The sequence below is a fragment of the Microcaecilia unicolor genome, chromosome 2 (assembly GCF_901765095.1).
Source record: "Microcaecilia unicolor chromosome 2, aMicUni1.1, whole genome shotgun sequence".
NCBI lineage: Eukaryota > Metazoa > Chordata > Amphibia > Gymnophiona > Siphonopidae > Microcaecilia > Microcaecilia unicolor.
In genome coordinates, this window is record NC_044032.1 from 85,835,144 (window position 1) to 85,859,829 (window position 24,686).

The following is a 24,686-nucleotide window of genomic DNA, read 5'->3' on the forward strand; positions in this document are numbered from 1 at the left end:
TCTCACAGGGTCACCCAAATTGGTATAATCGAAAGCTGATTTTGGTCATCCCCAACTGCTTTCCGTCGCGGGATTGACCAAAGTTCCTGTGGGCGTGTCAGAGGCGTAGCGAAGGCGGGACTTGGGCGTGCCTAACACATGGGCATCCTCGACCCATAATAGAAAAAAAGGGAATCCCTGACGAGCATTTGGACAGCTTTACCTGGTCCAGTTTTTCTTACGACCAAGGCACAAAAAAGGTACCCGAACTGACCAGATGACCACCGGAGGGAATCGGGGATGACCTCCCCTTACTCCCCCAGTGGTCACTAACCCCCTCCCACCCTCAAACAACTTTAAAAATATTTTGTGCCAGCCTCTATGCCAGCCTCAAATGTCATACTCAGGTCCATCGCAGCAGTATGCTGTCCCTGGAGCAGTTTTAGTGGGTGCAGTGCACTTCAGGCAAGCGGACCCAGGCCCATCCCCCCCCCCTACCTGTTACGTTTGTGGTGGTAAATGTGAGCCCTCCAAAACACACCAGAAACCCACTGTACCCACATCTAGGTACCCTTCACGCCGAAAATCAGAAACGACCAAATCTAAAGACGACCATCTCTAGGGATGACCTAAATGTCAAGATTTGGGCGTCCCCAACCGTATTATCGAAATGAAAGATGGACGCCCAACTTGTTTCGATAATACTGGTTTCCCCTCCACTTCGCTGGGATGTCCTGTGAGGACGTCCTCAGGAAAACTTGGGCGTCCCTTTTGATTATGCCCCTCCTGAGCTCCTAATTTAGGGGCATAAATTTAGGAGTGTAAATTATGCTCATAAATTAGGAGCATCATTTTAGGACCATAACCTTTATAGAATAAGGCCCATAGAGGGGCATAATCGAACTAGGGCGCCCATCTCTAAGGGCGGCCATCTCCGGGGACGGCCCTGGGAAGGGGCGGAGCCAACCGTATTATCGAACAAGATGGGCGGCCATCTTTCGTTTCGATAATACGGTCGGGGCCGGCCAAATCTCAACATTTAGGTCAACCTTAGAGATGGTCGACCTAAATGTTGAGATCGCCAGACTTAGAGATGGCCGGCCTCAGTTTTCACCGATAATGAAAACCGAGGCCGGCCGGCCATCTCAAATCCGGCCAAATCCAAGCCATTTGGTCGTGGGAGGAGCCAAAATTTGTAGTGCACTGGTCGCCCTCACATGCCAGGACACCAACTGGGCACCCTAGGGGGCACTGCAGTGGACTTCATTAACTGCTCCCAGGTACATAGCTCCCTTCCCTTGGGTGCCGAGCCCCCCAAATCCCCCCTAAAACCCACTCCCCACAACTGTACACCACTACCATAGCCCTTATGGGTGAAGGGGGGCACCTAGATGTGGGTACAATGGGTTTCTGCTGGGTTTTGAAGGGCTCACATTTACCACCACAAGTGTAACAGGTAAAGGGGGGATGGGCCTGGGTTCGCCTACCTGAAGTGCACTGAAGTACCTACTAAAACTGCTCCAGGGACCTGCATACTGCTGTCATGGAGCTGGGTATGACATTTCAGGCTGGCATAGAGGCTGGCAAAAAATGTTTTCAATTTTTTTTGGGTGGTAGGAGGTTGGTGACCACTGGGGGAGTACATGGAGGTCATCCCAGATTCCCTCTGGTGGTCATCTGGTCAGTTTGGGCATCTTTTTGAGTCTTGGTCCTGAAAATAAATGGACCAAGTCGGCCAAATGCTCGTCAGGGCCGGCCTTCTTTTTTCCATTATCGGCCGAGGGTGTCTATGTGTTAACCACACTCCCATCCCGCGTTCGCTATGCCTCAAACACACTCCCTTAAACTTTGGCCACTCCTGCGACGGACTGCAGTTGAGGGCGGCCAAAATCGGGTTTCGATTATGCTGATTTGGCCGTACCTGAGAGAAGGGCGCCCATCTCCTGATTTGTGTCGGAAGATGGGCGCCCTTCTCTTTAGGAAATAAGCAGGATAGTGCCACAAGAGATAGGACTAAACCTTTGCTGTGTGATGTTTTCTGGCTTTGGCTGTATTTGAAGGGCAATTATATAATTTAGGTGCCCACATTTATGTGTCCCTTGCACACATAAAACAATAGGGGTGATATTGAGACTGCGAGAGGGAGCCTGGCTAACTCCCATAGTTGATGGTGAACCCAGAAATTCAATGCAGGAGCTGTATCTGGTGGCTGGCACTGAATTTCCGGGGGGGGGGGGGGGGGGGGGGGTTAGTCGCTAAAACATAGCCGGTTAAACCGATATTCTTTGACTAACTGGCTAAGTTATAGTGGCCAATCAGCCAATGTATATTGGCGCTAACTGGCTAAGTCTCACGGCATAGCTGGTGACCGAGCTAGCTGGTAATATTCAGCTATTTAACTGGCCAGGAGCTGTTCCTGGCGAAATAGTTTTAAATATTGGCCAGATAGAATATTAGCATTTACATGCATATGTGTACACTTAACCACGAAAGTGCCAGTGGACTGCCTTACTCTTCACTACCAATTATAATGTTCTAGTACATATTGTGCTGTCATTGCAAGTAGTATACCATGCCATGCTTTGTATTGTTGTTTGAATATTTTTACTGCTGTAATTGCCTATTGCTCATGTTTGATCTATTCTTACTGTACACCGCCTTGAGTGAATTCCTTCATAAAGGCGGTAAATAAATCCTAATAAATAAATAAGTGCTGTTCTACAAGAGAGCACTTAAGTGGCATAGAGCATGAGCAAGGCTCCCACTTGCATACTTGACTTACAGAATTCTATAAGTTATGCACATCCTTGCCACTTTTACATAACTTCAGTTACACTAGATCTATGGTTGGTGCGACTGTGGGCATGTAAATTTTAGGTGTGCCTACACAGAGTAACACTAATATACTATAACGGAATCCAGGCACCCAGACGCCATAGGCTATCACAACGTGGCCATAGGACATAGACTATGCCTAGGCAGAAATTTCTTTAGTGCTGAATTTTCAGGTACCATAAACAGACTCTAGTTCATAGCACTGGATTCTATATATCACGCCCAGAATTCCGTGCAGAAATTGAAGCTTATTCTATAACAATGCACATAACCTAATCAGATAACTAGCTAATCAGCGCAGATAACTGGATGTTAACAAGCAATGATCAGCACTAATTGACATTAATTAGAATTTACATGCACTACTTGCTAAGCATATATGGTGCATGCAAATTTTAATGTGTGCTGCCAAAAAGAGGGCATGGCTATGGGAAGTTCATCAGCATTCCAACAATCTATGCGCAGGATTATAGAATACACCTGCGCCACGCCTAGGTATTTACACCAAATTTTACTTGGCATAAATGGATGTGCCTACAGGTAGGCACTGGCATGGCCGCTTGGTGTATTCTATAAACACACCTAGGTGTATTCTATAAACCATGCCTAAATCTAAGTGCAGTTTATAGACTTCGTCTAACCAGAATTTTTTGGGGGGGCGTTGATTTTTCAGGCACCATAAATAGAATCTAGTCTACACTGGATATTTTTTGTATGTGGAGGTTGGAAATTGATATGAAAGTAATACTTTCAGTTAGCTTCCTGTATACAGATGTTTATTTCTTTTACATTTGTACCCTGCGCTTTCCCACTCATGGCAGGCTCAATTTGGCTTACATATTATATACAGGTACTTATTTGTACCTGGGGCAATGGAGGGTTAAGTGACTTGCCCAGAGTCACAAGGAGCTGCCTGTGCCTGAAGTGGGAATTGAACCCAGTTCCTCAGTTCCCCAGGACCAGAGTCCACCACCCTAACCACTAGGCCACTCCTAGTGACAAATGCAGATTGAAAGCATAGTGTATAAGAACTACCTTGTGAATGTTAAATAATACATAAATAAATATACCCAATCTTAGTCAGATATGCTACACAGCTTTACTATGAGCTCTACGCTAGCTTTGATCAAATAGTAGATTTCACTGACTCTAGAAGACTTCTCCATACACTGTGCTTGCGATAGTCTCCTCCAACCAAACACACTGAATCTACAATTAAGCTGTACAATGCATAAGCAGCTGGCATATAAATCTAAGGGATTACATTACAGTTCTCTATCCATAATATATTTATCACATTGTATGTATCCCAAGGTGCTGCTAGCCATCTGTTATATAATGAGATACACATCTGAAAAGCTGAAGCATCAAAAGTAAGTAGGTTACCAAACAAAACTTCTTTACTTGAAATGCCATATGTTAAGTGGAATTTGGAAACAGTGCAACAAGAAAAATAGAAAAAATGATAAGTACAAAAGAAGTTAATGAACCTTCCGGGAAATAAAAAACAAGTCAGGGATAAAGACTTTGGCAGCTTTATGATGTGAGCAAAAGATGTATATTGAGTGCTTCTCTTCTCTTTCTTAAAATCTGGAATTTGTAGTCCAGTGGTCTTGAACCTAAATTTCTCTTTGTTCATTTGACTTCTTAGATCATAATCAAGTATAGGAGTACATTAGGGCTTAATATCCATAAGTGCTTTAAATTCATTAGAGGGAGACATTATAAGAAGTCCAAATTGCAAGGCAAGCATGCACATGGGTTACACTGATTTTCTAAGGGAAAATAAGCACACATTTGCACTTTGAAACTTACTTCACAGAAAGTACTCACTCATATTTTCACCTCCTATTATTTTGCACAGATTTTCCAGCATATTTTCTGTAAATAAGCACACACGTGAAAATTCTAACCCCTCTAGAACTCTGCCCTCTCCCTTGGAACACCTTGGTCTTATCAGATAAATCTATGTGCATTTCTACTTAATACACTAAGTTTACACTCATATATAGGCATTTAAATACTTAAAGGTATTAATATAGAAGCAAATATTTTCCAGAGAAGGGAAAATGGTAAAACTAGAGGACCCCAATTGAGGTTGTGGGGTGGTTGATGCTTAGAATGCCCTCCCAAGGGAGATGTTTGAAAAAAAATGGTGGCAGAATTCAAAATGGTGTAGGATGAACACAGAGGATCTGTAATTAGAAAATGAATGGTATAAAAAACAAAACTTAAAGGGTTGCATATGTATTTGCATGTCAAGTGGTGCTTAGATGGCAACTCTGCCTGTATCAACTAAAGCCGGGTGGGCTTTTACATTCTGTGTCCCGCAAATGACAAGACGGATTCGGATAGGCTTTGAGAGCAATTCCATTAGTTGGAACATAAGGACAGAGCTGGGCAGGCTTCTATGGTCTATGTTCCAGAAACAACAAAGGAAAACCATGATCAAGTATGTAATATCATGTTTAATCTAGAACTGAGAATGAATGTGACTGTTGGGCAGACTGGATGGACCATTCAGGTTTTTATCTGCCATCACTTACTATGTTACTATGTTATTGTCTGGATAATTTTGTGAAAAGCTATTTCAGGAAGCAATACACTTTTAACCATGAAAAAACCTTTTCAAATTACCTAAAGTTAGATGCATAACTGTGGATTTATGCTAGTATTCTACAATGGCAACTGTGAACAATTGTTGATATAGGATTTGTGCTTAGTGAGCATTATGTACTTTTGTCTTGTGAGGGGTCTGAAAGGAGTCTAGTTCCGGTAGTGCCGAGACAGGGACGGGGAAAAAGTTTTCCCTTTAGATGTAATGACTCTCCTTCACTAATTCCTTCTAGACAAAAAGTTCACCCTCTAGTGGCCAAAGTGCCAGTGAAACAACTAGTTAGGGGAAGAAACTACCATCCCCAGAAACCACTGGGACACCAGCAGGACTCTCAGGAAATGGAGGGAGGAGTGAATGATTGGTAAATGAGTTCTGATCAAGGGAATGAGCAGCAGCTGGGGGAACCCGGGGCAGAGGAAGACATGGAATGGGATAAAGAGGAAGTAGGGGAAGAGGGGGTGGAGGAGTGCATGGAGGTCTCAGGTCTTGCTCAGACTCCAGCAGGAAAGGTAAAGGGTTTTGTAGCGTCAGTATGGCCAAAACTGTGGACAGTTGGAGAAGAGAAAATAATACAGTGGGGAAGGAGCTGGTGGAGAAAGCTAACCCATTAACTATCTGAGGATAGACGGTAGTGCCTGTGAGGGTTATGCTACAATTGGGAACAAGGCAAGGATTTACTGCTTTGTGGTATTCTGAATTAAGATTGAACTGTGTTGAGGTGAATGTGAAAACGTGAACTGAATCTTTCATTGTTGGTGATGAAACTAAGTGAAGACTAAGGCTGTATTGAAGGAAAAGGTTCTGAGAAAATAAAAACCTGTGTTTTCAAGAAACTATGAGAATGCTTTGTGTGACCCTGCAGTGAGCAGGAAAAAGGCTCAGGCCAGCCAGAGAACGGCCAGACCGGGACAATTACCTGACAGAGGACAGATGGTTTGGATCCCATACCTTGGAGGGAGATAGCTAAGCTAAGCAGCGTTAGCCCTGGCCCCCACGTGGAAGGAGGACCCTGGTTACAGTCTCAAAGCAATCATGGGGGTAATTCTCAACAGATCAACTAAAGTTAGGCATTGGGATAATACAGAATAGTGCCAGGAATACAAAACAAAATGTGAGACATAGAAAACAAAAATGGAAATATAATAATGCCTCTGTATTAATTGATGGTGCATCTGGATCTTGAGTATAGTTCTTGAGTACAGTGTACAGTACTGTTTCAAACATTTCAATTACATAGGGATAAGACTGGAAAATTATATGGCACTAAATTAAGATATAATAGGCAACTCATAGACCTGGTGAACTAAGATAATGAATGTGAAACTGATATCAAGAAACAGAATTCATTAAAATGGCATCTATTATATATAAAAGGGCAAGCAGTTGTGATACGCATGTGATGCTCTTAAGAGGGTTTAGGAGTATGATTTATAGGGAGGCCTTTCTGAGACAATGCAAAGCTTTTTGTAGTCTTCCTACTCCTTGTAGAAAGGGAGAGGGAAGACTACATAATATAGAAAACTACAATAAAGTTGTTTTAAACTTTGTGCCAACAAGAAGGTTTTAGATATATAGGAGGATGGAGCAATATAAGGAGAAACAAAAGGCTATACTGTAATGATGGCATATCTCTCTCTTTGCAGCACACAAAAGCACAAAAGGGCCTCAAGAACTGGAACAATGGTACAATCTTTAAAAGAAAAATGGACCCGACATGGGCCGTGTTTCGGCGCGCAACCGCGCCTGCCTCAGGGGCCAAACTGCAATAAGTCTTGGCAGGTTTTAAAGCCGACTGTACCAAAATCCTTACAATCGCTGTCACCGGTCTCCTGAATAAACCACAGGACTGTTGAGACCGCTCCTGCTACAAGAAAACCTAAGTCATGCCTTTCTGCTTTTATTTATTTATTTATTTGCTGCATTTATATCCCACATTTTCCTACCTATTTGCAGGCTCAATGTGGCTTACAATATAATACAACAACAATCACATTGATGGAATAAGAAAATCAGAATATAGATAACAGATAAGGTGCAAAAATATATCATGGCAACCATATTAACGGAGTAAGAATTTCAGTAATGTTGCAGATAAGGTGCATAAGAAAATTATGTACAATAAGAAGTGGAAAATAGATAAAACATAACATAATGATATCAGGACAAGATATAATATTCAGTAATTAGGGTGTAAGTTAAAGTAAACAAATTAGAAAAGGTCCATTATAAATGTATCTGGTGAAGTTTAGGTGCCAGTTTCTTATGGGGGATCTTTTTTGTACATCTTTTTGAACAAGTAAGTTTATCAGCAAGACTATTGTGGACAAAGTATTTGTTCTTACTGAAGCCCAAGTTGTAAGATGTTTTGAAGATATTAGGAGCTGTGTGACATTATTAAAGTATGTTGGAGGTTTTTTCTTAACTAAGTCAATAGACAGTATGGACTGTTAATCCTGTTGAGGTAATCTAATACAAAAAAACTGAAAAACAGCCAAACACAATCTCAAAGGGTCATATGAAAAGAGATTGCTGTGCAAGGTCTGAACACCAGGACACTGATATCTACATGAGATTTTTTGTGCCTGTGATCTTGTCTCATTCATAGGGTATAATATTATACCCTATGAATGAGACAAGACCTTGGTTTCTGAGGGTATTTCCCACTAGTTAGCTATTGCCATGTCCCCTGTGATAGAAAATACAACAGTATTTTCTAGCCCCATAATCACTGCATGTCAGAAGCCAGAACTACTGCCGGGCTCTTGAGCAAGCCCAGTGGTAGAGTCGACTTGGCGCACGGCGATGCGGTAGTAAAGCTGCTTCATAAAAGGGCTCCTAAGTGTGAAGTGTCCTAGAAAGTTTCAAGGGCTGATCAGATCATGCCAGCATACAGAAAATAAAGTTCTTATGTATAACAAAGTATTTTTTCCTGAATAATCTGAACCAGCTAACTTTGCAACAATACCCTCTCAAACCTTAATATCTTTATTTGCACAATGTATAAAAATCTTCCAAAAATAAATACAGTTACAGACAACATCTTGGTATTATAGTCTATATACTGCAGGTTTAGTCTATAGTTTTGTCTTACCTCTCTTAATGGATCATTAAGTTCATTAAGAATATTGTCCTCGTCAAAGATCTTGCCTTGGTATCTGTGTTCATAATAATCATGGATCTTCTGGCGCATATCAGAGGGTAACTTGTGGAATGACATGTACTGTTCTACTTGCTTGTACTGAAAGCAAAAAGAGAAGAAAAACAATTAACCTACTTTTACAGGCTGGATAATGAGTGTATCCATCCAATGACAGTATCCCTGAAAGATAAGTTAACACTGTAAAGGACTAGATTTAATCTCTGAGCTAAAACAGAAGTAAAGAAAGTGCAGTATGCCTGGAAATTACTTTGCTTGTACAACTGCAAACTATTGTTCCTGTTGCTCCAAACTTGATTTTCCTTCAACACTATGCAACAAGGAACCCCGGTGCTATTCCTGCAGATTTTTATTTCCCTTCCAAATCTGGAAAATGATATCTCTGGGCAATAGATCTTAAAAATGGGCCAGTAAGCTGACTGTGGTATTTTTGCACTTGTTCAACCAAAACTTAAAGGGCTCAATATTCAGAGCCATGTATGCATTCAGCATCATGCCAACTGCACAAACAAAAGTTTTTAAACATATTTGGATTTTCTGTGCATAGCTTTTCTATGCATAATATAAAGGGCTAGACTAGATTCCATATATGGTGCCTAAAAAAATTGGTGTTGGAAAAAACACTGTTTTATAAGCCACGGTTAAAGTTAGGTGTGATTTATAGAATAGCGCTTATGCACGGGTATCGAACCCAACTTTAGGCGTGGCCATGATCCCTGTTATTCTACAATAATGCGTGTAAGTGCCAGGAATGCTCCCGTTCTGCCCATGACCCTCCCATTTCTACACCCCTTTTTTCACTTGTGCTAAATTTGCATGCATATGTTCCAATTAAATCTAATTTGTGCCAATAATTGCTTGTTAAAAGGCCAATTGGCACTAATTGGCATGTTATTCATTTAAAATGTGCGCGCAAATTGGGCACACACCTAAATTTGTGCATGCAATTTTTGTCGACTTTTATAGAATTAAGGGGAAAGGGCATGTCTGTTTGAGAAGGAAGTGGTAGAGGTGTGATGAGGGTCAGCACAAAAGTTCATCCGGAGAGCAATGAAAAACAGCAGATCTCTGTATAAGTGATATTAGCAGGCCTAAATTATACAAATGAAAGGCAAATGTAGTTACTGATCATACATTTGTATCACTCCATGGCGTGACCACACCTGAAATACTGTGTTCAATTTTGGTCACTGCATCTCAAAAAAGATATAGTGGAATTAGAAAAGGTACCGAGAAGGGCAACGAAAAAGATAAATACATGTGATATCAATGAGATCTGTACACTAAAATAGAAGCTTACAAGGCTTACTAACTGGGGGGTAGATGCACTATCAAAAACGTTAAAGCCCTTCCCTTACCGATTCCTTAGCGAATCGGTAAGAAACGGGCATGCATCAAGGAAATCGCATGCAAATGAACTGCTCGCTGCTAGCTCATTTACATGCGATTTCCTTCCAAGCCAGTCGGCTAGCTGAGCATGCGCAGAGCAGCCAAGCGTTATGCTGGCTGCTCTGTGCATGCCAAGGACGTCCTTTATGGACGTCCTTCACTCAAAAAACAATAACAACAAAAGGACGTCCCTGACGAGCAGGACGGGCTTTTCTTCAAACTCAAGGATGCCCGAAAGGTAGAGACAAAAAAGAATCCAAATTGCTCAAACTTCCAATGTTCTCACTGCTTATCTTCTGTTGTGGAGAGTGCGAAGCCCTCCTTAGGCATAGCACACTGCACTGATGCTGATACTGGCACTATCAGAGTAGAGAGCAGAGTCCCGCAAGCTGCGCCTCGTGCAGCCTGCACAGGACTGGTGCACGCTCCTCTCTCATGGCTTCTGCCGTTCTCTCCCTGCTGGCGACGTGCAAAGCTCTAGGCGGCTGCAGGACCACCCGAGGGAAAGGAAAAGTGCTCTAGTGGGCGGTCTCTTTCATCTTCCTGTCCTCACTCCATTTGCTTCCCTGTTAATTGCCTTCTCTCACCCTACTTGCAGGGTTTTTCTCTCTCTCTCTCTTCCCCCCCCCCCCCCCCCTCAGTTAACCTCTTTTTTTTTTTTTTTTTGTCCTTCCACTTCCCTCACAGCAGCCCCAACGAGAGGTACAGACCTCTCGTTAGGTTTTCCACGGTAAGGGGATCGGAAAACAGTAGTGCATCTCATTATAATACTAATTATACACATTATAATACTAATTTGCTCATCTGCATTCCGTTTTCATTAGCTGCTACCGTGACAGGACAGTGCCCTTTTGTGCATGTCCTGGTTTACTACTTGCGCGTTGAACTGGCTAGAACCAGTTTAAAAACCACATTGCTGGCTTGTTAAGTTTAGTGCATCTAGCCCTGGATCAGAGATCATAACCTTATCCTCAATCCAATGAAATCTAGGTTTGTCTTTTTTCCTAACAAAACAAATGCCACCCTGCCTATGTATATCTTTCTCTCCAATATTCCTGTTCCACAGGCTGATATAGTACACGTTGAGGGGCATAATCAAACGTGAACGCCCATCTCCATGGGCGTCTATGTCTGAAAACAGGTATGTGAAGAGGCGGGACAGACCGTATTTTCGAAAAAAGATGGGCGTCCATCTTTCGTTTCGAAAATACGGTTTGTATGGACCAAAATGCCATGGATTTAATCGTTTGTGAGCTGGGCGTTTGTTTTTTTTAGCGATAATGGAAAATAAAAACGCCCAGCTCAGAAATGTCCCAATCCAAGCCATTTGGTCATGGGAGGGGCCAGGATTTGTAGTACACTCGCCCCCCTGACATGCCAGGACACCAACTGGACACCCTAGAGGTCAGTGCGGTGGACTTCAGAAAAGGCTCCCACATGCATAGCTCCCTTACCACGGGTGCTGAGCCCCCAACCCCCCTCCCCCAAATCCCACTACCCACAAATGTACAACACTACCATAGCTCTTAGGGGTGAAGGGGCACCTACATGTGGGTACAGTGGGTTTTGGAGGCCTCCCATTTACCAGCACAAGTGTTACAGGTAGGGGGGATGGGCCTGGGTCCGCCTGCCTGACGTGCACTGCGGTACCCACTAAACGTGCTCCAGGGACCTGCATACACGCAGGCCTCTAGGACTTGTTGCTGCTATATAACCTTGGCACACCAGTTGACACCTGAAGACTAATCTCTTTGAAAAAGTCCTTTATTTGAATAAGCACGTTTACTCACAGTTAACTGCAGATCAGAGGTTGTGCCCCACTGGCAAAGAGTCTAGAGCTGGCAGAATGCTGTATAATGCCCTCTTTCAGCAACATTCAAGGGAAGAACTAAGTTCTGTAACTTGGCTAACACATGAACGGGATCTAAAACTGTCTTACAAAAATGGCCACTACCTCATGGACTACCGGAAACAAAACACGGCACACTCTGACCCAGTAAGCAGAGGGAAAAGCACTATGGGAGTAGAGCCTACCAACTACCAACATCGTGAGCATGTAACACAAACTAGTGGAATCATGGAGCCCAATACCCTACACCCACCACAATGCATTGCTGATGTGACTCTGCAGTGCGCATAACAGAAAAGGTGTCACACTCACCTGAAAGCCACATCAGAACCATGGAAAAGCTGTCACAGGATAGAACACATTCTGCTGTCATGGAGGTGGGTACGGCATTTGAGGCTGGCATACAGGCTGGAAAACAAAGTTTTTAAAGTGGGTTTTTTTTTGGTGGGAGGGGGTTAGTGACCACTGGGGGAGTCAGGGGAGGTGATCCCCGATTCCATCTGGTGGTCATCTGGTCAGTTGGGGCACTTTTTTGGGACTTGGACCTGAAAAAAAAGGGTCCAAATAAATCGGACTAAATTCTTGTCAAAAACACCCTTCTTGTTTCGATTATCAGCTAAAGACGCCCATCTCTCCTCGGCCGATAACCACGCCCCAGTCCCACCTTCACCACACCTCTGACACATCCCCATCAACTTTGTTCATTCCTGCGACGGAATGCCATTGAAGACGACCAAAATCTGCTTTCGATTATACCGATTTGGTCACACACGGGAGAAAGACGCCCATCTCTCGATTTGGGTCGAAATATGGGCGTCTTTCTCTTTCGAAAATAAGCTGGATTCTGTCCATTTTGCTAGATTCTGACCTCTCCTTTAAACCGCAAATCTCTCGAGTAATTAAAAGCTACTTTTATAAGCTTTATTTAATTCAATCCATTCACTCCTTGATCTTCCCATCAGCTCTCAATATTTTAGTCCATTCTCTAGTGAACACACAACTTCATTATTGCAATTCATTATACCATGGAATACAGGTTAAGGACTTCAGACACCTTTAACTTATTCAAAAAACTACAATCTGCTTGATTACCAATTTAAAGAAATCTGATCATGTTACACCACATCTCAAAAACGCTCATTGGCTACCGATTAAACACCATATATATATATAAATAAAAATGTAAATGTTCGTTTGTTCAAAATCTTAAATCTCCGAAAGTTCTTCACCGATTGCTTTCAAATTTGGACACGTTGCATTCAAATACGCCCATGTTTTTATATACCTACTATTATATAGATGTCACAGCTGTCGTACTCGCGGAGTGGAAGCAGTGCGATGAGTAATTGCAAATCAAACTGAGGAAGAACGGCCATCACCGAACGAGCGAAACAGACAAAGAATGGCTCAAATACGTGCCGAGGAAGCAGCAGAGCGACATGCAGCCAGACTTGACGATGCACAGTTGCGAGCACGGCGATCGCGTTCTGCAGCTTCAGAATCAACAGAATCAACGCGACAGGCTGAGAGTGACTTATATTTCCGAAAGTTTTTCACCGATTGCTTTGAAATTTTGACACAACCTTGCATTCAAATACGCGCGTGTTTTTATATACCTACAATTGCAAATCAAACTGAGGAAGAATGGGCATCAGCGAACGAGCGAAACAGACAAAGGATGGCTCAAATACGTGGCGAGGAAACAGCACAGTGAAAAACATTGCTCGAGGCTCTTGATCGATCATTGCAAGATTTGCGTGGAAACATCAGACCATTTGGGAACACATTAATATTGCTTGCAGGAGATTTCAGGCAAACACTACCTGTAGTTCCTCGATCGACACCAGCGGACAAAATAAATGCTTGCCTAAAATACTCTACTTTGTGGCAACACGTAAAGACGTTAAACTTAACTACAAATATGCGTGTCCAGCTGCAAAACGATCAATCAGCTCAGATATTCTCACATCAATTGCTGAAAATTGGGAACTGAAAAGTGCCGGTTGATCTGACTTCAGGACGAATTACATTGCCTCATAACTTCTGCAATTTAGTGACCTCAAAAGAAGAATTGGTTGAAAAAGTATTTCCCAATATTCAAACCAATTATAAGAATCACGATTCGCTGAGTGAACGAGCTATTCTTGCGACCAAGAACAAAGACGTCTACGAACTGAACAATATTATTCAGTCTAACATTCAAAGCGAGCTACTCACATACAAGTCCGTCGACACTGTTCTGGAAGCAGATGAAGCGCTTAATTATCCAACAGACTTTTTCAATTCACTCGATCTGCCAGGGATGCCACCGCACGTACTGCAATTGAAAATCGGCGTGCCAATTATCATGTTGTGAAATATCAACCAGCCAAAGCTTTGAAACCGCACGTGGCTTGCAGTAAAAAAATTAATGAGCAATGTCGTACAACAATCTTGACAGGACCTTTCAAAGGTGAGCATGTCCTCATTCCTCGCATTCCTATGATTCCAACAGATATGCCATTTCAATTTAACAGATTGCAATTCCCAATTCGATTGGTGTTTGCAATCACCATCAACAAAGCTCAGGGCCAATCTTTAGAATTCACCCGTTTACATCTACACACGGATTGCTTCTCACATGGACAATTATATGTTTCATGTTCTACAGTCGGCAAACCAGACAATCTCTATCTCTGCACACACAATGGAACAACAAAAATATTGTATACCCACAAGCATTGTGAAATGAAGCATATTAGAAATGTGCACTTCCTCTTTTCTTTCTTTTTCCATTTAACCAGACTGAGCCACAGCAACGCGTGGCCGGGTAGAGCTAGTAACTTATAAAATCTTACTTTTAGTTCACTAAGGGGTCCTTTTATTAAGCCGCGTAAGCGTCTATGCGTGCTGAACGTGCACCAAAATGGAGTTACCACCCGACTACTGCGTGGATCTTGCGGTAATTTAATTTTTGGCGTGCGTCTGATACGTGCAGTAAGGTATCAGACCCAAAATGGACATGCGGCAATTTTGATTTTGCTGCACGTCCATTTTCGGCAAAAAAAGGCCTTTTTTTACAGGCGCACTAAAAAATGGATCAGCACATGCCCAAAACCCAAGCCTACACTACCGCAAGCCATTTTTCAGCGTGCCTTTGTAAAAGGACCCCTTGATTCTGTATAGTCCTTTAAGAACTCTATGGTTGGCTCAACAAAACCAACTTGTAATCCCCTCTTATCGTGTTATAGTTCATGAACACACCTCTGGTAGTTCTGATTTGCCACATGGCAAGCCTGTTACCGCATGGTAACCCTTTAGTAAAAGGGCCCCTCAAGACCAAGAAAATTTGGCAGAGAGATACAGTAATTTTTCCACTGTATTGGGTGGCAAAGGCTTCATTAAAATGAATTTTTAACCACACATGGATAGGTTGCCTATATGTGTTATATCTTATGAACTCTAGTGAGAAGCTCTCTTTGGCACAATGCAAGTAATACAGTGAACAAACAGCAGTAAATTGTAAATTCAAAAGATTGGGATCATATTCCACATACTCTGGTTTAGGAGCGAGGTTCTTTACTGTCATGCTGTGTGCAAAATGAACCCATCTGAAGACATTGTTCCAAAAGTAATTTACTGTACTACCATTTAACTTTCAGAACAAAGACTGTGATAAAATGAGAAAAAATGGATAGACAAAGAAAAAAAGAAACCTAAAAGAATCAACATGATAACCTGCAAAGTTATAGTTAAAACACACCCACATACACTTACTGCTGCTTTTTGCCGTGTATGTGCATAGCTTATAAATTATTCACATATTTTGTGACTCTGCTTGCACTCTGCCAAAACTATGCCCCTGATGAGTACCAGGAGGCCAGGTAAAAGTGTGCACCTTCATGCCCAGTGCTTAACTTTATTCATGTTACCTTTGGGGTACTTTTTTCAGGCCTTTTATGCGCATAAAACAGGGTTTACATGGGGAACATAGTTTACAATATTACTCCCTTAGAGAGTGATTTTCTAATGAGGCACCTATATTTAAGTGGTAAGGATGCTGTTCTTCTGTGCCGAAATATAGCTGCATGAAAAGTTTATGTACAATAAATTTTTGTGAGGCTCATATTTAGGCACAAAAGAACAGGCTTTTCGTGCCTCAGCATGAAAATGAGCCTCATGAAAATCTGCATGTTCCAGTCAATATTCAGCCAGTGGCAGCCAGTGTTTTTTTTATGAGCTGACTATCACATACTATATTAGACCTGGATATTCAATGCCAGGCCATGATCGGGCAGTAGTATTGAATATCCTGGTCTAACAGGACTGTTCCTGGCCACTAGGACTTATACAGGTCCCAGCTGAATATCAAATGGGACCCACACAAGGGTATCTCAACTTCTCACCCACCGATTCTGACCCCCCCCCCCCCCTCCTGAAGAAAAATAGGATCTCTCCTTCCCTCTCGACCAAACAAACAGCAATAGGCACCCTGCCTCCCTCTTGTCCCCTCCAAAGAGCAACAGCCCCTTCCTTTTTGAGCCCTCAAAGAGCAATAGCTTCCCTCCTTCCTGACTCCCCAAGAGCAATATGCCCCCCTCTTAGAGCACTCTAACCTCCCATTCCTGTAGACCCTTCCAGAACTATCTTAACCTTCACTGGTGGGGTCTCTGGGCCAGGAACAATCCTTAGTCACTTCTGCCCATACTGGTTGTGTCCTCAAAGTGGTTGCTGCAACCTCTAGCAGCAGTTTTGTGGTTTTGTTTTGATTATTATTTTAAATCCATAGGTGGAGGGCAGTTCTATAAAAGGCACCTAAATATTTGGGCATGCCAAAATATGGCCCTGCCCAGATGTACACCTGTATTTTATAAAGCACACATAGGTAGGTGCACATTTTATAAAATAAACACATGCCCACCTGTGGCAGGATGCGAGGATATCTACACATATAGCAGACATGAAGATATTCTCAAAATGGATGCCAAACGCAGAAAACCAGTTTTGGAGCTGCTGATACCCTCCTCCTGATCAGAATGGGCAGAGCCTGGAAAGGCTGGCTAGGCACAATAGGGAAGCCCCCTACCCTAGTAAGGTAAGAAGTGCCAACAGGGGGCACACCTGGGAAGGGTGTATTAGGCTAGAGGTGCATGGTTATGAATGAGTTGTGTCTGACAGTATATCTCCATGCTATAAAAAGATCCACATGCAAGTGATAGAGAGGTGACCTACACACAAAATATCACCACTTATTGTGAAAAGGATCACATTGGGTCTCATAAAAGGAAACTCAAATAAGTTTCCTGAATCAAAAAGAAGGTGTTAATGGGCTATATTTGATGAAATACTGTGAATTCATGCCGTTTGAATTAAAAATAGGCTGTGTCAATAAAATCTTTGAATACTGAAAAAAAATTGATATAAAATGAAAGAGTATTGTATGCCCACCTAGAATCGCTAAAAAGTCTTTGCATTTCTTCAAGGGGATCTTTTACTAAGCTGCAGTAAAAAAGGTCCTGCACTAGTGGCAGGGGCTATTTTTGCCATGTGTTAAGGCCATTTTTACTGCAGCATGAGGAAACATTTCACTTACTGTGTGGCCATGGGGGGGGGGGGGGGGGGAGCACTTACCACCATCCATTGAGATGGCAGTAAGGGCTCCCATGGTAACCGGGTAGCATGCGGCACTGCCCGATTACTGCTGGGTTAGTGTCTGTGGAAATATTTTTTGAATATTTCTGCTAGTGCCAGAAATGCCACACACTTAGGTTTGAACTAATGCTGGCACCCAGGTTGGGCCAGCGGTAGCTCCAGATTGGCACAAGGGACGGACGCCCACAGTGGGCTCACTGCTGCTTTATAAAAGAGCCCCTAAATTATTTATTCTGGAAATTCACACACACAAAAACTGTTTCCCATTAATAAATTGTGGGCATGTGTACAGTTCTTCAATCACTTTCTTCACTTGGATTTGTGAATATCTATAAATTTCAGGTTAAAAATAAAAAAGGTGAACCTTCACTATTACTGAAAACAGAAAACTAGGGGTCCCAAGTATATTGGCTTTGCAAAAATGGAAGAATTATTACTATTTTTTAACAAAATACTTATCACAAAGTGGTTAAAGCCTTTCTTGGTTTCAGAATATAAATGAAAGTTGGGGAACAAATCTTCAGTGTTATTTAAACTCAGGAGTTGGAATACAACTCACAGCCTTTGCAAAATCGAAGTGCTATAAAATCCAGAAAAACAATGAATTCACCAGCAAAAATATGACTGTTATTCAGCAAATGTTAATAATTTCTTCTTTATGTACTGCATAATTGGAAAGCACAATGCTGAAGAACCCACACTGAGCAAAATATAATGTTGTCGAACGTCCTCAGTGTCCTGCATGGCTTCCTTCCATTAGTCTAGCTTTCATTTTGCAGATTTTCTTGTGACTGTGCGTCATTCTGATGCCTGTATGTGTTTCTGAGAAGCATAGCAGCACAGGGGTTAGCATGGGTATGCAGGGAGATTTATGAAAATTAAATTCATCTTTTAGAATGACAGCAAATTAAAATTAAAATGAAGAAAATGTGGTTTCCTTATTTGCCTGATCATTTTTCTGTCTGCATAATTTTTCATCTGTGCGTGAGTGAAAACTAGCCTGAATTCACTACCAACAGAAATTTATGTGTGTAACTGACAATTTATCTATGTAAGTTTAAAAATATGTACAATAACAAAAGTACTCACAGCCTGATCAGAGAAAATTTATCACATCCACACACCCCACAATATACTTACATACTGTTATATGCAGGGCTTTTTTTGAGGGGGTACTTGGGGGTACTGAGTACCGGCACCTTTTCCATTGTCTGCTAAAATTGACCCATGGACCCCAAGTTTGAATGAAAGAACTCAGGCTCTACACACCAATTCTGTCTTGTCATAGATTCTGTGACTGGTTGCAGGTGGCCTGGCTGTTATGGGGTGGGTCCCTCAGTGATTACCCCACTCCTGAAGGGTGGCCTAGCATTTGAGTACCGGCACCTTTTTTGCTAGAAAAACAACACTGGTTATATGCATAACTGCAAATTAGTGTAATTAACACCAGTTAACACCAATACTTGGTTGTCAGTGCTAATTAACAGCTAATTTGTCAACTAAGTTACTCATATACAATAGAACACCTATTATATGTGCGCTATTAATATGCATGATCGCATTTTAAATGGTAATAACCTGCCTCTCAAAATTGTTAAATTACTGCATGATACTTGATAATATGTGATAGTTCTGTACCAGAAATGGCCTTGCAGTAAGAAGGACAAACTTCTTTTCTGTTCCAAGTGTGACAGAGGTGCAGGGGTGGCCCAAGGCAAGATGTTGCCTGAGGCAGAGCCGAGATTCTGCCCCCACTCCCACCCTGGGCCAAGTTCTGGCATCTCCCACCCTTCCTTCCTCCACCCCGTTCTCTGAGTTTACCTTCTGTATTCATGTTACAAAAGCTGCCGGTGGCAGCGATTTCCATATGCTGACCTGCTGGCACTGGCCTCTTCTCTACTGCAGCCACCTCCGAGGAAACAGGAAGTTATATCAGAGAGGTGGCCACAGTAAAGAGAAGAGGTGGGTGCCGGCAGAAGGCAGCATATGGGAATCACGCCAGCCGCTGGCGGCTTTTGAAATATGAAGAAAGTGTCACGTTTTCAAAGCTGGAAACTGGTTTGTGAGCCCTTGGGCCACTGCTGAGGAGCAGCAGTGGCAGGCAAAACCACCCCCACACCAGAGACAAGGCAGAGCTTAATGAACAGTTAGGCTTCACCTGCACCTGGCCACTTTTCACCAAGGGTTGAGCCCTTGGCTTCAGGTGGCCGGCAGGACTTGTAGGACAGGGCAGGAACAGGATCCCAACTAGACTGAACAGGGACTGAGGGTCAGAGGGGAAAGAAACATACAGGGACAGCAGGGCAAGGAAAGGGTAAAATAAAGGACAGACTGAAAGCTGTAAACAGCCACTAAAACAGGGAGCAAAACACTGACTAACAAGACACAAAACTAAAAGCTGCAGAGCAGCCACTAAGATACAAACAGACAAGGACTACACACAAAACTATAACCCAGAGACAAGACAAGCAAACAAACAAACAAACAACAATCTAATTTAACTATCCACAGACTAGCAAGAACAGACAAGAATCAAGGCAGGAAACCAAACTAGAACTGGACTCAGCAGAAGTGCACCAGCACCCCAATATACCAGGGCCTTAGACGATGCAAAGGCAAGCAGAAATGTTCCAAGATGGCTAACAAGCCCAGAAGCAGTTGAGACCCAGCTGCTGCAATCACCAGGCAGCTACGGGTGCTGTGCAGGCTCAAACAACACAAGGAAACCTGGCAGCCTGGAAGATCCGGACCGGACTAAGCTAAAATCTGGAGCGGGTGATGGTCCATAGCAGCCACTCGTTCTGGCCACCAGAGGGCGAGGAAAGCACAGACGTAACAGTAAGAAGGTAAACTCAGGGAATGGGGTGGAGGAAGGAAGGAGAAGATGCCTAACGGTCAGGTCGCCCCTGCAGGGGTGAAACGTATTTCTGCCTAATTCTGCATATTTTAAATTTGAAATGGATGGAAATAAGCAAAAGCACTGTTATTCAGTCAAGGAAAAATGATCAGCTGTGGATACAGTACACAAAGGTGAGTCACAAGCTAAAATTTCAAAGAACCTCAAAAATTTCTGAATCATCATTCAGAGGTTGGCTTGGAAATAAAGCTAAATTACATGACCTCATTAAAAACACTGACATTTCACAAGGACTCGAACGAAAGTATGTGTGTTATATGGTCATACCAAACTTGATAAAGCACTGTGCACGTGGGTTGCACAAAAGCAAGATAAAGGAACACCTTTTAGTGGCCCAGTACTCCAAGCACAAGTTGAACAATTTGGACATTTGATTGGCATGAAATTTCTGCTAGCAGACGGTACATAAATAGGTTCAAGAAATGTCACTGAATTTCACAAGTGTTGATTTCGGGGGGAAACTGACTTGCAGATGAAGCTGCCGCCAGCATATTCCCCAGTCCTTGAAAATGGAAGCTATACAGAAGAGCAAGTGTGATGAAACAGCCTTGTTCAAAAAACTGTTACCAGATAAATTTTTGACTGTATGTGGAACAATTTTCAATCTCTGGAGTTAAAGCAGGCAGGGCAGTTATACAGGTTTGCTAAATCAAATTGTTGTCTTGATCCTTGTCCAGCATATCTTATGAAGTCTGCCAGTAATACTTTTTTATTAGCCTTGACACTTTGGATTAATGATTGTTTAAATATTGGCAATTTTACATCATCATGGCGACAGATCGTTCTCACACCAATAGTAAAGAATCCCAGAGGAGATTTGCAGGCAGTTAATAATTATCGTCCTATTGCCTCAATTCCGTTATTTGTGAAAATAATAAAAGGTTATGTGTCAAAAATGTTAGACAATTACCTTGACTATAAGAATATTTTACATCCTGCTCAGTCAGGTTTTTGCAAAAAATATAGTACTGAAACTGTGATTACCTCAGTTATTGCCCATGATAAAAAGTTACTTTGCCATGGTTATAATGCAATTATAATTCAATTTAACTTGTCAGCTGCATTCGACCTGGTTGATCATAATATTTTGATTTCCAAGTTGAGTGATATAGGTATAGGTGAGAAGGTTTTGAGTGGTTTAGAGGGTTTCTAGTTACTCGTCACTACAAGGTGTGAAAAGCGGGTAATTTCTCCACAGGTTGGACTCCAGGTTGTGGGGTCCTTTAGGGGTCCCCACTTTCACCTTCATTATTCAATGTGTTGTTCCATCCACTGGGATTGGAGTTAGATAAGTTGAAGATTCCATTCTTTATTTATGCTGATGATATTACTTTTTAGTTACCAGTAAAAGGGGACTGGAGAAACACATTGAAGGAACTGGGGTTATACGTACAGGATATAGAAGACTAGTGCAACCAAGCCCGTTTCGTCAAAAATGAAATGGGCCCTAGGAAGGCCTAAGGCCTAAGCGATTTCTCCTCTCTCCCCTGCCCTCCCTCCATGCCCTGCGATTCTTCCCTCCCCTCCCATCCCCTCCGTGTCCCACGATTCTGACTTCCCCTCCATGTGCAGCAATTCTCCTCTGCCCTACTATCCCCTCCATGTGTCACAATTCTCCCCTCGCCTCCCATCCCCTCCATGTCCAGCGATTGTCCTCTGCCCTGCCCTCCCCTCCGTATCCCAGGATTCTAGCCTCCCCTCTGTCCAGCGATTGTCCTCTGCCCTGGCCTCCCCTCCATTGGGCTCATGTCCCCTCCAGCGTTCTGTTGCCTTCACTTGCTTGCGTTCGTAACATCCTGATGTCAGCTCGCCTCCGGCGTTCCCTTCCCTCTCACTGTTCCGCCCTCCTCTGACATCATTTCGGCTTTACCCGAGGGTGGGACAGTGAGAGGGAAGGGACCGCTGGAGGCTTGCTAACGTCAGGATGTTATGAACCCAGCCAGACATAGAATGTTAACGGTACAAATTATTATATAAGATTGGATTTCTAATCATAGACTTATGATGAATCCAGAAAAAAACAAAAACAAATTTCATTGGTTGAGTATGTTTGATCCTATAAAGTTTCCTCTGCAGTTCTCTTTTGGTACAAATATTTTTTTCATTTGATTTTTGTTCTAGAATACTGGGAGTAGAGATAGATAGTTTACTAACTTTTTCTCAACATGTTAAATCTTTAACTAAGAAATCTTTTTATATATTAAGGAAACTAAGAACAATTCGAAATTATTTTGATCTCGATAAATTTAGGCTGCTAGTTCAGGTTTCGACCTTATCTAGATTAGATTATTATAATATTATATTCAGTGGTTGCTGTAAAATACATGAAAAACAACTGCAGCTTATTCAGAATATAGCAAAATGCCTAATTTTCTCGACTTGCAGATTTACACTAGCCTCTCCTTTGTTGGTTGAGCTGCACTGGCTTCCTGTCGAAGCAAGGATTAAGTTTACATAAGTACATAAGCATCACCATACTGGGACAGACCAAGGGTCCATTGAGCCCAGCACCCTGTCACCGACAGCGGCCAAAAGAACAAGCAATTTGTCCCGCCCATCCTAGAAATACTGTATTATTCCTTCGTCCATTCAATAACATTCTATGGCTTTTTCCTCCAGGAAGCCGTCCAACCCTTTTTTGAAGTCCACTAAGTTAACCGCCTTAACCACCTCTTCCGGCAGCGAATTCCAGAGTTTAACTACGCGTTGAGTAAAGAAAAATTTTCTCCGATTCGTTTTAAATTTACCACACTGCAGCTTCATCGCATGCCCCCTTGTCCTAGTATTTTTGGAAAGCATAAACAAATGCTCCACATCGACCCGTTCCATTCCACTCATTATCTTATAGACCTCTATCATATCTCCCCTCAGCTGCCTTTTCTCCAAGCAAAAGAGCCCCAGTCTATCCTGATAGGGAAGTTGTCCCATCCCCTGTTTCATCTTTGTAGCCCTTCTCTGCACCTTTTCCAATTCAACTATCAGGCTTATTTTCGAAAGAGAAAGACGCCCATATTTCGACCCAAATCGGAAGATGGGCGCCTTTCTCTCATGGGCGCCCAAATCGGTATAATCGAAAGCCGATTTTGGGCGCCTCCAACTGCAGTCTATCGCGGGAACGGACAAAGTTGATGGGGGCGTGTCGGAGGCGTGATGAAGGCAGGACTGGGGCGTGTTTATTGGCTGAGGAGAGATGGGCGCGCTTGGCCGATAATGGAAAAAAGAAGGGCACCAGAAGCGAGAATTTGGCTCACTTTTTCTGGACCCTTTTTTTTCACGAACAAGTCCCCAAAAAGTGCCCCAACTGCCCAGATGACCACCGAAGGGAATCGGGGATGACCTCCCCTGATTCCCCCAGTGGTCACTAACCCCCTCCCACCGAAAAAAAAGAACTTTAAAAACTTTTTTTGCCAGCCTGTATGCCAGCCTCAAATATCATACCCAGCTCCCTGACAGCAGTATGCAGGTCCCTGGAGCAGTTGTTAATGGGTGCAGTGGACTTCAGGCAGGTGGACCCAGGCCCACCCCCCTCCCCATACCTGTTACACTTGTTCTGGTAAATGGGAGCCCTCCAAACTGCCCCCAAAACCCACTGTACCCACATCTAGGTGCCCCCCTTCAGTCACAAGTGCTATGGTAATGGTGTAGAGTTGTGGGTAGTGGGGTTTGGGGGGATTTGGGGGGCTCAGCACACAAGGTAAGGGAGCTATGGACTTGGGAGGTATTTTACATTTTTTTAAATTGTTACAAGTGCCCCCTAGGGTGCCCGGGTGGTGTCCTGGCATGTGAGGGGGACCAGTGCACTACGAATCCTGGCCCCTCCCACGACCAAATGCCTTGGATTTCTTCGTTTTTGAGCTGGGCGCCTTCGGTTTCCATTATCGCTGAAAACCGATACCGGCCAGCTCAAATCCGCCCAAATCCGATGCATTTGCCCGGCACCAACCGTATTATCAAAACAAAAGATGGACGCCCATCTTTTTCAAAAATACAGTCTGGCCCGCCCCTTCATGGACCCGTCCTTGGAGATAGATGCCCATGGAGATGGGCGTTGGCGTTCGATTATGCCCCTCCATGCCTTTTTTGAGGTGCGGCGACCAGAATTGAACACAATACTCGAGGTGCAGTCACACCATGGAGCGATACAATGGCAGAATAATATCCTTATTTTTGTTTTCAATCCCTTTCTTCATGATACCCAACATTCTATTTGGTTTCCTAGCCGCAGCAGCACATTGAGCAGAAGTTTTCAACATATCATCAACGACGACACCTGGATCCCTTTCTTGGTCCGTGACTCCCAACGCTGAACCTT

General features: G+C 43.0%; 1 protein-coding gene across 1 annotated transcript in view; it reads right to left on the bottom strand.

The window, feature by feature from the left end:
* The window catches only part of HCN1 (hyperpolarization activated cyclic nucleotide gated potassium channel 1), a 702,491-nt gene that overhangs the window by 150,176 nt on the left and 527,629 nt on the right, over nt 1-24,686 (bottom strand). The window contains exon 5 of the mRNA XM_030193113.1: nt 8,523-8,669. Within this exon, the coding sequence (XP_030048973.1) occupies nt 8,523-8,669 (147 nt within the window). The remainder of the gene's footprint in view (nt 1-8,522; nt 8,670-24,686) is intronic.